Source organism: Zootoca vivipara, chromosome 13 (genome assembly GCF_965207765.1).
Source record: "Zootoca vivipara chromosome 13, rZooViv2.hap1.1, whole genome shotgun sequence".
NCBI classification, from domain to species: Eukaryota; Metazoa; Chordata; class Lepidosauria; order Squamata; family Lacertidae; genus Zootoca; species Zootoca vivipara.
The window spans coordinates 53,368,904-53,385,811 of record NC_142596.1 but is presented as its reverse complement, the minus strand read 5'-3'; the positions used below and the strand labels follow the sequence as shown (position 1 = coordinate 53,385,811).

Here is a 16,908-nt window from a genome sequence, read left to right as displayed (position 1 = left end):
ACGTGGTGAATTTATTTAGCTCATTTGTCAAAACGCTGGAGAAAATCCCTCCAAGCGACAGGCCTTCAGGCAACATGCCAGAGAATTAAAATTATCCTTAGACTTCAAGGAAACATGCAGCTTGTTTGCATGTTTCATTTTATTATTGTTGTTATGCAAAAAATATTATTCATGTTCCCGCTTTGCTGTATTAAAAAAAACCCACAGACCATTTGACATAATAGAGATCTTGGATTTTTGCCTCATTATAACAAACTTGAACTGCTTTTGTTGGTTCAGGTTTTGTATTACCATATTTTCCCAAAAATAAGAAATTAATATTTTAAACATTCCATGTATAAGACAATCCCCAATTTTAAACTTTAAAAATTTAGGGGGGATATAGTTTTATACACAGAAAAATACAGTATTTTCTGCAGAAATGCTGAACTGGTTGCCTCTAGACCACAACCCATACAGGACCACTTGGTAACCTTCCCCATATAGCTGAGGCTTTAAACTGGCAAAAAGGGCACTGCAGATTTTGCATCCAACAGAAGGGGAGGAAATGTAGAAGCACATAGCAAAACAGTGAGAACACCTAGAGGGAGAGAGGCCCACCACCCTTGCTTTGTTTAGATCTGCACTAAAAAATGCAAAATGCCTTTTGACCCAAACTCTTCTCCAAAGCTTCTTGGGCCTCTGCTTCTCTCCTCACTCCTACCCCTTCACTGTCCTGCGCTGATGAGCAAAGGCAATGGGGTAGGGGGCAGGGGAGGGGGGCTTGACAGCCAGGATAGGTCTGTTGGGAATATTGTGTGTGGGAGCTGTTTTATTTAGCCCTTCAATATGGCATGAAGGGGGCTGGAACCTCTCCAGGTGAACTGACCAGCGGTGGAAGTAGCTGGAGGGTTGCTGTGAGGTGCTGGGCTAGCGGCAGGCGGGACTGGGTGGGCTTGCTCAGAGGATGCCTCTTCATGACCACTGAGGGTGTCTTCATTGCTGGGAGGAGTGGGCATTGCTTCTGCTTCACTGGGGCCTCCCTCTTGATGCTGGAGGTGGGTGTCAGCCTCAGGGTCAGATGTCAGGCTGGGATCTCCTGGCTCCACTTCACCCACACCTTTCCCTGGGGAAGTCCCCTCTTCCCCCTCCTCTGCTCTCCCCTCTCTCTCTGATGGGGCAGGACCCTCTTCTTCTCCTCCTATTCCATGGACCATGGCTTCTTCTCCTGCCAAGGCAGTCGCACCCTCTTCTGCGGCTTCCACTGTGCTGTCATCTTCCTGTGGCTGAGGGTCTTCTTCCTCAGCCTCATCTTCCTGAGAATTGTCTCCTTCCTCAACCTCCTCTTCCTCAGAACTGTCTTCTTCCTCAGCCGCATCTTCCTCAGAATTGTCTCCTTCCTCAGCCTCATCTTCCTCAGAACTGTCTTCTTCCTCAGCCGCATCTTCCTCAGAATTGTCTTCTTCCTCAGCCTCATCTTCCTCAGAATCATTTTTCCCCCCAGACTCATCTTCATCAGAACCTTCTCCTTCTTGTAGGCTAGTATCCCCCTCCCTGGCCACTGTAGCCCCTTCTTCTCCCTCCTCCTCCGAATCCTCTGCATCAAGCTGCCCAGGAACACCCGCTGTCTCCTCCTCTGCTTCTTCCTCATGGGGGCTGGTGTCTCCTCCCCCCTCTGCTTCCTCAGACTCTTCTTGCCCGTCTAACAGATGGGGCTCCTGTGGCGCCTTGCCTGGTGCCCCCAAGGTGCTCACTGCAGGGGAGCCATCACTAAAGCGTCTTTCCACAGAGGTAGCTCCATCTTCTCTGCCCAAGTCAGCAGTGATGTTGTCCTCTCTGGTCTTGACAGGGGGCACAAGGAGGCTCTGGGAGGGGGCAGCATCTTTGGCAACTCCCTCTGACTGGGCCTGCTCACTCTCTTCAGCCTCCTCTCCAGCCAAAACCTCCTTCTTGTTGACTGCAAGATATGGCTCAGGTGCTTCCCTTTGCCCATCCATGTCATGCCCTTTGTCGGGGGCATTCTGTGGTTCAGCAACAAGAGCTTCCTTTTCTTCCAGACCCTCAGCTTCCAAGGAGCTGGTGTCCAGTTCAGCAGCTGCCTCAGTGGAGCCATCAGCACGAGGGCTTACTTCCACACCTGTGCTAGCTTCCTCCTGGCTGTCTAAGGGTCGGAAGGGAATTCCTGTCCCAGGTGGGGTGGCAGCGGTGGCAGCAGCAGCAGCAGCAGAGTCTCCATAGAGCAGCTTCTCCTTCTCTGCCAGGCTTGGGTCTCCGGGCAACAAGCCTCCTTCGGCAAAGGTGGCAGAGTCTTCTGTGCCATCCGGGGCAGAAACTTGCAGTTCTAAATAGTCAGAACATGGTCAGTCAGTTTGATCTACGCTCAGCCTGCCTCCCTCCTCAAAACGGCCTGCGTGCTTCACTTGGGGCACACGATTTGCATACGTTCCCTTTGCAGGCTGTTCCCTTTCCTATTAAAGGGATGTTGAAACTGATGCGCAGTTTGAGGAGGCTTTTATAAAGATATTCTTAACCCTGTCCCAACTACCAGGCTTGGAATCCAGCTTGCTTTTCTTGCTCCTATCAATAAACTGTGTGCAAACTGATGCTGGTTGGAGGGAATATAGCTTGGATTACACACAGGCAAACCCTGAGCAAGCCTAAGCGCCGGCTGGCTGGCCCTCTCTCTCTGCTGGGCTTCCTGCCTTCCTAGGTTACAAGTACAGAAAGAGAAAAGCCAAGGAAGGAGAGGAGCAGCTTGGGAGGGAGAAAGCAGCTGCCTTTAAATACTTTTTAAAGGTTTTAGCATATCCCAAAGTACCATGTAAGGGTAGGAATCACCAAACACTTTTTGTTTCCTCTCAAAGTTCATCTTCTGTGCATCCAGAAATTTCCTGCTCTACTTTTCCTTCTGTTGGGGACTAAGGAAAGCTGGACAGAAAAGGAGACAGAGGCCATGGGGGTCAGTTGCCTCCTTCGCCAACCTCACGTTTGCGTTGATGTGATGGCACGGATCCTTCCAAAGTACAGTGGAACCTCAGTTTATGAACACCTCGGTTTATGAATTTTCGGTTTACGAACGCCGCGGACCCATCTGGTACGGATTAATTCACTTTCCATTACTTTCAATGGGAAAGTTCGCTTCAGTTTATGAACGCTTCAGTTTATGAACAGACTTCCGGAACAAATTACACCCATGCTTTGGGTTAAGTACGCTTCAGGTTGAATACTCTGCGGACCCATCTGGAACGGATTAATCCACTTTCCATTACTTTCAATGGGAAAGTTCGCTTCAGTTTATGAACGCTTCAGTTTATTTTACAGACTTCCGGAACCAATTGTGTTCATAAACTGAGGTACCACTGTAGCTAGTTTACAGTTAAGGAGTCCAAACCCACCTGCCTCTCTCTGTGTGAACCTAGATCAGTCTCTATTGTTTGAATATGCTGGCAGGGGTGCATGAGAGAGGCAGGGCTCTCTCCAAACAGCGCAGGCAGAGCTGAAAACGGGAACTGACTCATAAAATCTCCCGAGCCTTGTGGGATGTTTCACATGTCTGGATGCAAATGCTGGCAATGAAAGTTCTTCTTTATTGGTATTGTATCTTCCTTCTCACTCCTACTGCATAGAGCACACCCCAAATACAGAAGAGTCCTATTATTATTATTATTATTATTATTATTATTATTATTCATTTCCCCCAGATCCAGGACTCAAGACAGCTTACACCAATTAAAACAGCACCAACAAAATGCAAAAAGCTAAAAACATGTAAAAGATAATTGTTAAAAGTAATTAAACTCAAATAGAATTAAAATAATATAGAAAGGAAATCTATTAAAATGCAGGTAGTAAAAACAGCACAGCACTATTAAAAGCCCTTTCCTTAAAAAAATAACAACCTTAGTCAGTTCCCAAAAACCTGTTGCCAATGGAAGGACATCAATGAGGGAGCCAGCCTGGCTTCTCCAGGGAGGGAGTTCAAAAGTTGCTTGGGAGCAGCTACCCCCGAGAAGGCCATCTCCCGCTTCCCCACTGAGTGTGCCTGGGAGGTTAGCAGGAGCAAGAGAAGAGTACCCTCCTGAAGATCTAAGAGCCCAGGCAGGGTCATTTGAGGTAACCTGGACTTAAGCCGCATAACCACCCTTGTTAGCTTGTGCCAGGAAAGAGACCAGGAGCCAGTGGAGCTGCTGCAACAAGGGAGTCACCTGCTCCAGTTTCTATCCCCAGCATCTTTAGCTGGCCTGGTGGACATCCTGGTGACCGTGAGCCACAGCCAGGGAATCAGTGTGGACCAAAGTGGGGTCAGTACAGGGCAGTTTCCTATGCTCCTAATGGCAGTTGCTCCCAGACACTGGGGCGGCCTCCCTAGTAAGCAATGTGAACCAGTAGTTCAAGTTAGCCAATCATTTCCTTGTGTCCCGGTTGTCATTGTAGAAAAACATGAGCCGAATTCGGAATGCAGCCCTTACGCCATCCACACCAGGCCTCAACTATCCAGCTGCTTTGTCTGGGTCTATTTCCCTCTGCTCCAAGTCAGGGCCCCTGCACCAGGGAAAATGGTGACTGAATCTGGCCAGTATCCCAGGAGAGAAGGGGTCACTTGTGCTCTTCCTGAGCCTCCCACCCACCACCATTTCTTATTGGCCTGAAATTGATGCCTGGAATTCAGCAGACCTCCGTTGAAAACCGCAGCAACTCCACATCTGATGCCAAGGGGCAGGTCCCATCTGCCCATGCAAAACTTTTCCTTTGTGCAGGGTAGGTAGCTGAAGGCCATCCACCCCTGCCACCTGGGGGAAGGCCCCAGGCCCCAAGCATTGGCCAGCCTCTTTGAAAGGCTTTAGGATCATCGAATCATTGAATGGAAAAGTGGAAGGGACCCCAAGTTCAACCCCCTACAATGCAGGAATCTCAACTAAAGTACCCATGGCAGATGGCCATCCAACCTCTGCTTCAAAACCTCCAAGGCAAGAAGGCTGCCTCCCTGCCTGCCTTGGAGAAGCCTGGCTGTCTTATACTGTATTAGAATATAAAAGGCACAGCACCACAATGTCAACATAATGACTATGCTTTGCTTTTGCTCATTAGAAAGAGAGACCTTGGCTGCTTCAGAGTGCGCCCAAATCCGAAAGGGATGCCCTCTGACCATCATAGGTCAATGGTTCTTCCCAGGAAGTGTCCCTTGGCCTGGGGTTCCTCCTTCTCCTCCCCCCCCCAAAGCTTTGCCCGGGAAGAGGCTGTGGGGATGGTTGCAGGGGGAGCCATGGGGCTCTGACCTGTACATGGAGAGACCTGGGGCATTTGCTCAGAGGCAGGTGGGCTGGGGTGCTTTGGAACTAAGGGCAGAACCTCAGTGGTTGGTTCCCTGTGGAGACCTCAGTGGTGAAAGACCTGAGGAGCTCCCTTGGGGGGCTGGACTCAGGTGGGAGCTCCTGGCCCCTCACTTCCTGTGACCTTCACGGCCTTATATAAAGAGCCCTCCTTGCCCTCGCTGGCCCCAAACTGGAGGCCTCCAACTATATCGAGCTCTGAATTCTGCTGACCTGCAGATAGTTAAGGGATGTTTGCTCTGCAGCAAAACGGGCTGAAGGTTATGGGCTTAACACCCAAGCAGTCTCCCTCATTGGCTAAAAATACCACCAGCAAGTGGGTGGGGGGTGCTGCCGCTGCTGCTGCTACAAACCACAGAAACTCCCTTCATGGTTCCTGCCCCTGCCTCCCCGTTGCCCCCACAACACAAACGCACACACACACAGAAAGGTCTTGGAAGTGTCTCCATGGAGAGGAGCCCAGCAGGACCTTGTATGTAGGAGAGAGGTCTCATTCCTTTCCCTGTGGGTGAGGGGCAGAGGCAGGGGCAGGTGGGGGCAGGAGCCCCTCCAACGCATTGCACAAGCCTGTGGTAAGTTGACACCCTGGGATGCCTCTTGGACACGCTGTACAGTACTGTATGCGTGCCACACCAAGGGAGCCGAGGACGCAGAGAGCCACCGAAAGCACGTCAAGAATGCCAAGTCTGCCATGGCAGGGCAGATTCCAGCCCAGGACCCTGCAGGAGGAAGTGGTGGCGAAGTTGTGAGCAACAAAATGTCCCTGTGGCCTCGGAAGTGAAGGATGTCCGCAGTCCAGGGTCAAGCCTCAGACATACGTACCAATCCCACCAAATGGCAGCAGGCAGAGCAGCAGCCAGGTGAACCAGAGAGTGATGTCCTGTCAGCCGGCAGGCAGCTATCTAGACGCCCCATGCAAAGATTTTGGCCTCAGGCACACGACTTCAGGGTTTGCCCAAACAGAACCCCCCAAGAGCAAGCCACAGCCCTCCACAGGCTCTCTCTGACATGATGGCATTATCCTGGCCCTCTTTGTCAGGACAGCACACACCTAAAAACTAATGAAACAGTGGCTCAGCCTACACAGCAAACTTTTTCCAGGCGTTGTAACCCACTATCCCCAACAGAGCTGTGGTGGGAGAGGAAACGGGGTGCCCACCTGATGCCCACACAAGTCAGGACTATGATGAACGAAGAAGGCAGAGAAGAGGACACCAGTCCTCCACAGCAAGCTAGAAATGATGTGTGATGTTTGCCCCATAATAGAGCAGGATGGCCATAGCTCTTGTCCCACCTGCAACTGCCCCTCCAGGAGGTCCTCTACTCCCCCAACCACCAGCTGCCCTCTGTGGTGCTTCTGGGTAACTCTGCTCTGGCCACTGCTCCCCTTCTGTCAGGGCCAGCAGCCAACCTGGCCCCTGGGAGGGTCCCTGGGGGTCCGCAGTGCTCCCTCTGCAGTCAGCTCATCACCCTCACAAGGTCAAATGCCCACCTGTGATGGGGAAGCAAAAGAGTGTTTCCCACCTGTCCCTGTTGCTGTTTTGACAGCCCCACAAAGTTGTGTCTGCTCTTCCCTGTGTGATGCCTGCCTGCTGGGCCTGGCTGGTAGCCTTCCTCCTCCTCCTCCTCCTCCTCCTCCTCCTCCTCCATTTTCTCAGAGCCCCCAGACTCCCTCCATGGCTGCAGAGGTGACAATCCCTTGCCTTCTGGGCACTCCCAGCACCTGACAGGCTCTGAGCCAAACCCCTGGCCCTCTTCCCACCGTGCCTCTGGCAAGAGGCCCTGATTGCTGTCTGCAGCCCTGGGAATGCTGGAAGCCCCGTCCCTCCAGAGAAGTGGTGAGGCCGCTGGGCATGTGGAGCATGGTTGGCTGGCAGAGAGCTCTGCTTTGCTCTGCAATATTCACCATGCAAGTCTGACAAGTTCTAGGCCAACTTGAAATGGGTGCTGGAACCCAGAGCTTTGGTCCACTTTGGCCAGTGTCATCCACCCTGATGAGAAGCCAGCTGCCACACAAGAAGAGGGACACTAGCCACCACCCCAGGAGCAACCAGGAGCCCAGGGGTCCTTCACCTGGAGTTGCTGGCTGGTTGGGGGTCCCAACATGGCAATGCCTGCAGCTACTCAGCCTCTGGGTCAGGAGACTCCCACCCTCCTGTTTTGGTTTGGACAACAGGACAGAGCGACCCCAGAGGCACTTGCAGAGAGCTGAAGAGCCAGGACTCTGCTCTGCACTCGGTGCCCACCAGCCAGCCATTGCAAGCCCCCTTTTTCCCCTCTCCAAGATAATAAAGTCATAGACTTGTAGAGTCAGAAGGGACCCCAGTGGTCATCTAGTCCAACCCCCTGCAATTTAGGAAGCTCAGCTAAAGCATCCATATCAGATGGCCATCCAACCTCTGCTTAAATACGTCCAAGGAAAGAGAGCCCACAACCTTCTGAGGAAATCTACTCCATTGTCCAACACTTCTTCCCCTCATAAAGCTCTTCCTGATATTTACTCAGAATGCCCTTCCTTGCAAGTCGAATCCATCTACTTGTGTCTGGAGCAGCAGAAAGCACGTTTGCTCCATCTTTCACGGGACAAGATATTTAAAGATGGCTCTCAGCACCTCATGGTCCTTTACTGCGAGGCGACGGCCGGGAGTGGGAATAGCTGGACTTGTTCAGAACAAGAGTGAACCAGAAAGTGTAAACCTGCCTAGGATGCACATGCTTTTGCTTTCCCTTTCAGCATTCGCACGTAGCGCAATGTCCCGGGTTGAAAAGAAGACCCCTACCCGGTCTGTTGACTTCTGTGAAACTGCGGCAGCCGAGACGCACCCTCTAGTGGCCAAATGCAGAGTGGCGGGAGGCCGAGGAATGCAATGCCGGATTCCGCAAGTCCCGAATTAAAGGTGCAAACTTTTGAGCAGCATAGATCTGCACTGCTGCCTGGCAAAGAGAAAAGATTACCAGCTCCCACCCTTGTTCCTCCTAGCCTCTGAAAATAGCCCAGCTCTAAACCTGGCACTGCTCCTCTTTTCTTCAGTCCTCCAGAATGGCTGCCGCTTTGAAGAGTGGATGGACTGCACACCTGGTTAAATGCCCAGCTGGTTGCCCAAGCAAGAAAGGCGTTTTGCTTGCCTGGAGAAAGTTACCAGGAGAAAACACACACGGCATACACCCCTCCTCTGTGCTGCGGCTGCGCTGCTGGCACATCCTTCCGTGAACAGTTAGGCCTCCAAAGGGGCAGGCAGGTCACCAAGGCTTACCCCTTGGCACAGGCAAAATGTGAGGTTGTTTTGAAATCCAAGATAGCTCACTTGGGTACGCCAAGGTCACAGGTTCAATCCCCGTATTGGACAACTGCATATTCCTACTTTGCAGGGGGTTGGACTACATGATCCTCAGGGTCCCTTCCAACTCAACAATTCTGTGATTTAATTATTTTAAGAGGTACCACACCTTTTTAATAACTGTTTGATGGCCTTGCTGCTGTAGGCTGCTAAATACTGGAGATTTTGGGTGAAAGATTTAAGAGAAGGTGCAGAGAGAGGATGAGGAGAGAGAGAGACACATACAGAGAGAGAGAAAGAGGACTGCACATTGTGGATACCATGTTTTCCTGAAAATAAGACATACCCATAAAATATGCCATAGCAGGATTTCTAAGCATTTGTGCAATATAAGACATTCCCTGAAAATAAGCCATAGTGTGTCTTCTTGAGGAAAAATAAATACAAGACAGTGTCTTATTTTCAGGGAAACACAGTATATCTGTAGAATAGAACACAGTAGGCCCTATTAGTGCAATGAAGGACACCTTTCATGAAGTTCTCACAATGGTCTCATATTCCAAAAGTAAATGAAGTCGCATAGCTCCTCCACTAAACGGAGAGGTTTGCGTTGCAGGTGGTGTGTGCAAATTTAGGGACCTTGTGAAAAAATGCCAAAAAAAAAAAATCCCCAAAAAGCCTATTAGTGATTACTTCTATGATGCCCACTTTTCTATGCTCACTGTAGGCAATTTTAAAATGAAAATATGCAGGAAAAGGGCCTGCTGGGTGATTTGTAAGCCAATGCAAGAAGGAAATGCCATGTGACTATCTCAGCTGGAGTATTGCTGCAAGAAAGGAACGAGTGTCCCAATCATATGAATGTCTACAGTTTGTAAGGGAGGCAGAGGAGAAGAGGCAATGGCCCCTAAAAAAAGTAGACTCTTACATGCTGTAGAAGAGAAAGGTTGAAAGTACCACTTATTGCATTGGCATATAGGTCTACAAATTAAAAAGAAGTGTTCTTAGGCTCTAGTGAAGCTGGTGGTGACCTTGGGTTGTGTGATTCTGCCGTGTAGCTGTTGCTGGGGATGGAAGAGACACAGGCATACAGGAAAGGGCAAAGTTCAGTTCCTCCAGGAGGCTGAGCCTTTGTCTCCCTGACTCTGGAAGTGAGGGAAATGGGCCAAATGTCTGGAAGGATGACCTCACCCTCCCCCAAGCACTCTTGGTGGCTGCCACAGGTGGAACCTCCAAATCCAGCAACGTTCCTTGCTTGGGAGCAGTGTAAAATACTCACGTGTTACGAGGAAATAAAGGGGGATATTTCAGTGCAAGTTGCAGTTTGGGGAATGGCACTTTCCTCTCCAAATCCATTTCAGCTCAGCCCAGATGAAACACAGGAAAGCCAGCTCAGCTTTGCCAGATGCAGCCTGCTGGCTGGTGGACAATGGCAGAACCATCGCTTGAAGTGAAACTCGGGGGTATCCTGTTTAGTTTTCCTTGTAGATAAGAACACTGCGAGCACGCTGGTGGCCAGGATGCCACCGGCCAGTAGCTTCCCCATGCAAAAGAGATGCATGCAGAATGGGGAAGCAGGAGGCACCTGGCGGAAATTCTGCCTCCTGTTCCCCTGGGACTTTGGGATCACAGCTGCTGGCTTTGATCACTGGCTGATGTTCACACATTCTCATTGCCAGCTCCCCAGCTGTGTTAGTATGTGTTGGACTAGTAGGGTCCAGCTCTCTTGACTTTTGCCTTACAGGCCTCACCCTCCAAAAGTACTCTGATTGCTAGAGAAAGGTAGTGCCAGATAGTGCCCCAATTCTTGCACACAGACCCCACCTTCCTTGCTTGGGCACATCAATGGCAAATTGGGGGGGGGGCTTTGTTTGTTCCATGCACACACCCCAAAAGCAGTTCTTACAAACCCCAAATCCTGCAACGATCAAGTCTATTTACATTCCCTGTGGTTCAGAATATGAAGAGGAAGGGCATGGAGAAGAAGCACCCAAGTTAGAAACTTGCTTCGTTTGTTTCCATACAAGAGGAGCTGCAATCCACACCGAGGTGCTCATGATGAAGTCACACAGCTCCTGTTTCTCCTAAGTGGAAACTGTTGGACCATCCCAGCAAGAAAAGGGGAGGGAGAGGGGCAGGGAGGGAACGAATGACAGATGCTGTGAAAAAGAGCTCCTGCACAAGCAGCAGCAGAGAGCGGACACAGGGTCCAGGCTCTCTCTAGGGCCCTGCCTGGCTGCCATCCTCCTTACAGGCTCTCCCTCCTGGAGACTTCGCAGGCTTGACTGAGCACCTGCAGTGTGGCCTCTAAACCTCAGTAAAATAAACCTGGGAGCCCTGGATTTCTTTGCAGCCATGCCAAGGCCCCAGCGCTTATTACTGGCTGTGGCTGGGTAACCCCAGGCAGGATAAATATAGCTCCCTTGTGCCGGCTGAGCTGCTCAGGTTCCATCGACTGGCCCCTGCAGGCATCCTCTCTGCAGCTTGAGGGTGAGGGGGGCAGCCAGCTGCAAACCTGCCTGCAGTGCAGGAGGTTCCTGGACTTGCGCTGCGTCACAAATGCACCTCCCGCTTCAATTTCCGACTGCCTTCCAGTCAAACCCCCTCACCCCTTTCCTTTTGAGACCTCATTGGGCTTCCGAGTTACTACCGTATGCAAGGATATCAATGCTCGGAAGTGCAAGTTGGTATTAGGCCTCGAAGGTTCTCCAAAGAGCAGGCAGAAGGGAAGGGAGGGTCACTTCCATTGCAAGAGGCATTTTGAATTAGAGGTGCAGCAGAAATACAAGCAGCTCCATGACTGTTATGGGGGAGGGCTCTGCCTTTGCAGCCCAGAGGCATCGTGGCTTTCTCAAAAGGCAGAAAGAAACCTCCATCTTTCCTGGGTTGTGGGCCCTGGCTGAGCCTGGGGACGCAGCGAACATCCCAACTCTTACTAACTTGTGCATTGCTACAGGATCTGAGATTATTCCATAAAGGTAAATCCACCTGCTTCTGTTTTAAGCAAGAGGTGGGAAGGAAATGAAGGGAAGGGCTTCAGATCTCAGCTGGATGAGTCAGCCAGCACCTGGGCTTGAACCTACCAGAGGGGCGGGGGGGCAACTGCCCCCTTAGATCAAGGAAACAATAGAAATACTAAAGTAACTGACCAATCACTTTGGTTCTCCCCCCCCAAACAAAAATCCTGGTTATGCCCATGCACCTGGGTGAAGGTAAAACCCAACAGAGCAGCTGAAAAGGGCAGAGAAGTTGGCTGGCGATGGAAGAAGCCATCTTCTTCTGCAAGAAGGTGGGAAAGAACAAGCTCAGCGGCAGGGATGAGTGGGCAATCCCTCCAGACACTGCTGGGCTTCCATCATCTTCTCTGGCCAGGGCTGGTGGGAGTCTGAGCCCAACAACTGCCACCGCAGGTGGGCTGGATTTGGCCAGGAATGTGGCCTCCCAGCAGAATAGGAAGTCAAACAAGACCAGAAAGGACCTTGAGTCAACGGGGAGAGCGGATACAGCGAGGCAGAGGAGGAAGGAACTGCTGACAAAGACCCTCCAAGAACCTGAAAGTCACGGCAGCCTCTGAAATACAGGCAGGGAGCGTTTTGCCAGAACCAAGGGAGAGAGCACCTCAGGCCCATCTCCTCCCAATACTCCACAAATGATGCACAACACTTCCTCAAAAGGGAAACTCAAAACACAACAACTGGGAACAGAGAACGGTGCCCACCTGGGACTCTGCTCCATCAGACTCAAGCTAAAAGGAAGGCTGCTTGGCCTGCCAGGGGGATCAGGCACTGAGCAGGACCACTGGGGCACTCACTGGGGAAAGCGAGGCTCCTGTTGGCTGGAGGGGGGAGCCCAGGAGGCCCCCTCCCCCATTGCACCAGGAGAGAAGGCAGCTTTGGCCCTTTTCATCTCCATTTCAGCCCCTCTCACCTCCCCACTGTCTGCAGAAGTGACAGGCCAGGTAACTCAGGTAGGGCAGCCCCCCCCCCACCTCCATCCCTGCAGCTGGAGGGCCACAGGGCGTTCATTCCTTGAAAACATTCCTTAAGTGCCTCTCATCAAATGATTCAGGGCTCTGAACAAAGTGTGAATAAAATCAATTCATACAGCATATAAATACAAATTCAAGCTAACAATTAAGCATAACGAAATACAGCAAGACAAAAACCAACCCTGAAAGCTGAAAACAGGATAAGCATGGTTCTGCAAATATCCATCTACTATCCAAAACACCAAAGCAAACAGGGAGGTCTTTGTGGGGCACCCAAAAATGTCACTCCTGGTGCAGGGCAAGCCAGTTCCATACAGAAGGGCATTCCAGAGCCAGGATGCCAACCCAGGCGGCCATCTCTCCCCCCCCAAAGGGTCTTCCTGGGAGCAAGGCAGGGCCTCTCAAGACCATCTCACAGGCCTGGGAAGAGGCCCTGCTAGCCTTCCTGCCAGCCCCCAGCCCCTCAACAGGCCCCCAAGCCAGGGGCACTCGGGACTCAGCCCTGGAAGCTGTTTTCAGTACACAGAGAAGGGCAAAATGGGCTCAGCCAGTGTGACCTGATGGCACACCCCAAGATACCGAGGGGAGAATAATCTGGGATACAGAAAGCCCAGGCAGAGCTGGTCCCCACGGGTGTCTAATCGCCCCTCCACAAGCCTGGCCTTGCTTCTCTGCTCCACCTGGGCTCCAGCTGCAGGTGAGCATCAGCTCAGGCCTTGGCTCAGATGCAGACACCAGGGTCACCAGGAAGTTCTGTGTGCCCCTTTGCCCACAAGACAGAAGGAACCCTTGCCAGGGGGCAAGGACAGGGTCACCATCAAGCTCCAGAGCAGATTCCAAACCAGGTGGGATTCGGGGGCTCAACGTATTTGTGTGTGTGTGTGTGTGTTTTCTACCAGGTCCAGCAGAGCCATAGCAAGGGCACCCCGTGCCCCACAGAAAGTGGGAGGGGAGGGGGACCCCCAGCCCCCCACTAACCCCTTTTGTTCTTGAGAATGACAAAGGATGTCCTTAAAAGGAGGCAAATCCGCAGCCCTGGCTCCTCCGTGACAGTGCGAGGACGCAGCAGCTGAGCTGGCCATGGCAGGGAGGGGGCTTGGGGGGGTCCAGTTACACGCCTGTTTCCATACTTAGCCATCCTGTGGCAGCTGGGCATATAGCGTCCAGCCTGAGAGACCAAATTAACTCAAGGGCAACCAAGGGGAACGCTGGCAGGCGGGCACACACACTCTCCACCGGCAGGTCCCCAAAAGAGGGGGGCAGCTGAAAGCACCACGAGGGCACAGCACAGCAGAACCAGGATGCCCACCCCAGAGCCAACCTTCTACTCTGGTACAGAGAGAAGCCAGCCAGTCACCTTCTCTTTCCACCAGTGGAGGCCAGGTGGTCCAGCAGCAGGTCTGATCCTGCACCCCCCTCCCTCTCACACTGCAGCTGTCCTCAGGTGGCTCCTTGGGCACTGGCGGGGGGTGGGGGTGGTGAAGTAGGCCTGCCAGCTTTGCCCCCCTCCCCTCCCTGCCACTCCAACCCTCCCTCTCTGGAGACGGCGTACCTGGCTGGCTCCCAGGGGGACAGGCTGAAAGGCACCCACAGCCTCCTGCACAACCCACCTGGCCCCTGCCTAACGCTGCCAGGGCCACCCACAGCCCAGAGACCCTGCGCCACCAAGCCGTGGCCCATGACAAGGGAGGGGAGGGCAGAGTGGAGGCCAGGGGTGCAGGTGGGAGACCCGGGAGGGGGCAGGGTGAGCCTCTTACCTGCCCGTGCCCCAAGGAGCAGGATTGGGGCCACGCAGCAGCAGAAGAGCCTCAGTCCATGCATGGTGGTGGCCTGGAGCTGCCTCTCCTTCCACCCTTCTGTCTCTGCCGCACAGGCTGTGGAGCAGGCAGCTGGCCGGCTGGGCTGCAGAGGGGCCTGCACAGATGGTGCCTGGCGCTGGACTGCCTGAGGCCCCTCCCTGCCTGGCCACTTCAGGCCCCCATGTCAGTCACCCAGGAGGCGCAGCCAGGCCCAAGTAGGGAGAGGGGAGGAGCAGAAAACAGGCAGACGGATCCTTGCAGCTCACGCAGGCCATTGCCATGCGAGCCAGCACCAGTGGGGCACAGTGGCTAGGAGTCCTGGGCTATGGGCTGGGGGAGAGCAGGGTTTGAACCACCCCACTTAGCCAAGAAGCTCACTGGGTGTGATTTGGGGTGGCGGCGGCAACAGTCACCATTTCTCTCTCTGCCTCGCAGGGTTGTTGTGGGGATTCAGTGAGGACCCCAGAGAGACCAGAGTAACTGGCCAGGTAACTTGAGGCCAGTCACTGTCTCTCCTGCCTTGCAGGGCTGCTGGGAGGATTAAATGCAGAAGGTGAGAACCCTGTACATGACCTTGAGCTCTGGGGAGAGAAAAAGGCGGTCTATTAATAAACAAGTGGCCAGTTCTCCTCATGCTACTACGCAGAGGAGATAGGGGAAGGGGCTCTTGGAGCAAACCGGGGCAGGGCCACTGAGAGAGCCAAGGGGGCTCCTCAGCCAGGAGTGCTCGAGACAAGGAGCAGCAAGCCTGGGCCCACCTCCCCAGCAGATGCACCTGCCAGTTGTCCCACTCCATAGATTCTTGTTGGCAGCCATCTTTCTCAAGAGACAAGGGAGCGCGCCTTGGAGGGTGAAGCCAAACCTCTCCGGGGCGCAAGCCTGGATAGTGCATATGGGGTTCTTGGGCTGCCCAGACAACAAAGCCCCCCTCTTGGCTGCACTGATGGGATCCAAAGGAAAGCAGAGCAATATGTTTGGCACCTGCTTGGCTGCAGGAGTTGCCAGGAGGAGGAGGAGTACAAGGGGCCACCCAACCGCCTTAGGGACTCCACTCTGGATTTGTGTGGGGTTTCCTCCTGAGTCTTTTCTTCTCCCAAAGATATCCTGCAAGGCAGCAGAGGTTTGGGATTAGAGTTTTCCTTCTCAGGTGGGTGAGCCCCATCTGCCCCTTACTTCCCGCTACAGCAGAAGCTGCCTTGGATTTGAAGAAGAAGAGTTTGGATTTGATATCCCGCTTTATCACTACCCGAAGGAGTCTCAAAGCGGCTCACATTCTCCTTTCCCTTCCTCCCCCACAACAAACACTCTGTGAGGTGAGTGAGGCTGAGAGACTTCAGAGAAGTGTGGCTAGCCCAAGGTCACCCAGCAGCTGCATGGGGAGGAGCGGAGACGTGAACCCGGTTCCCCAGATTACGAGTTTACCGCTCTTAACCACTACACCACACTGGCTCTCTTGGCCACAGGACCCACTCTTGGTCTCATCCGTCCAATCTGGCAGAGCCTGTCTTCACATGCAAGGGAATACAGTACTGTACATACACGTGTGCTGACATACCCTGGGACCCAACAGCAGAAGGGGCCAGGCAGCTAGAGACAGTCCTGGAGAAGGTGTGGCCGTTCAAGCAAGTGACTCTGGCCGCCTTCCTTAGTCCTGGGCACACGTTGGGCAACCTTCAGGAAGCGAGCAGCTGCTCCCCACCATCCCCAGCTGGATGTCTGCCTCTTCCTTGGCTCATCTGTGGGGCTTTTCCAGTGCAACACCCCACTGCCGCCACCCCCCCATTTACCTCCTGCCTTTTAGGGTGGTGGGCCTGTTTGCGCCCTCTCCACGCACAAATCCACTTCCACACAGAGCATGAGCTGCACAGCCCCTCGGATGTCATACAGGGAGTGCTCTCTGGGCTTGCTTCCTAGGATTCAAGTAAAAGCATGTGGGAGAACAGGTGGAGGTGGGGAGAGAAGCAGGTGCCCCCTCAACCCCCCCCCCAATGGCTCTCGGCACTGCATGATGCACACTTGAACATTTGCACATTGCACCTTACCTTTGTTTCTCATCCTATGAAGACCTCTGGAACTGTGGGGCAAAGGTTTTCTGCCCAGCCGCTGGCCAGTCCCTTCTGCGCCACCCTTGAGCTAGTGAGCAGCAGAGCAGAAGAGGCACCCTAGGACTCCCTGGGCGAGTCATGTGTGATGACGCTCGAGACAAGGAAACTTCCTAGTTCCTCCTGGCATACACTAGACCAAATGGCAGTCATGGGTCCCCAGGAGGAGACAGAGGGCATTCCTTCGCCCCATGGTTTCGTGAAAGAACTTAAAAATATTTAAAATGTGCTGAGCAGTCACCTAGACATCTTTCAATGTCTGTGTCCTACACAGGGTTGGTGTTTTGGAATGTCTCCCTCTGGTGGGAAACCCGGAAACTGCAGACAAAGGAACCCAATTCCAAGCGCAACCAAATTAGAGCGAATTATTCATGCAAGCCTGGTATTGTAGGGGTGTCTACCTGTGTGTGCATTTTTTGCTTCTCGACTGTT

General features: G+C 52.9%; 1 protein-coding gene across 3 annotated transcripts in view; it reads right to left on the bottom strand.

Annotated features, from left to right (window-relative positions):
• Window positions 1–14,517, bottom strand: part of SRL (sarcalumenin) — a 29,020-nt gene extending 14,503 nt beyond the window's left edge. For 2 of the 3 annotated variants that reach the window (XM_035130874.2, XM_035130875.2), the window contains exons 1-2: window positions 14,333–14,517; window positions 869–2,320 (exon numbers count right to left, since the gene is read on the bottom strand). In XM_035130874.2, coding sequence (XP_034986765.1) covers window positions 869–2,320; window positions 14,333–14,396 — 1,516 coding nt within the window. In that variant the 5' untranslated portion in view covers window positions 14,397–14,517. The remainder of the gene's footprint in view (window positions 1–868; window positions 2,321–14,332) is intronic. The other variant, XM_088657329.1, reaches the window with a different exon arrangement.
• Between the last annotated feature and the right edge of the window lie 2,391 nt (window positions 14,518–16,908).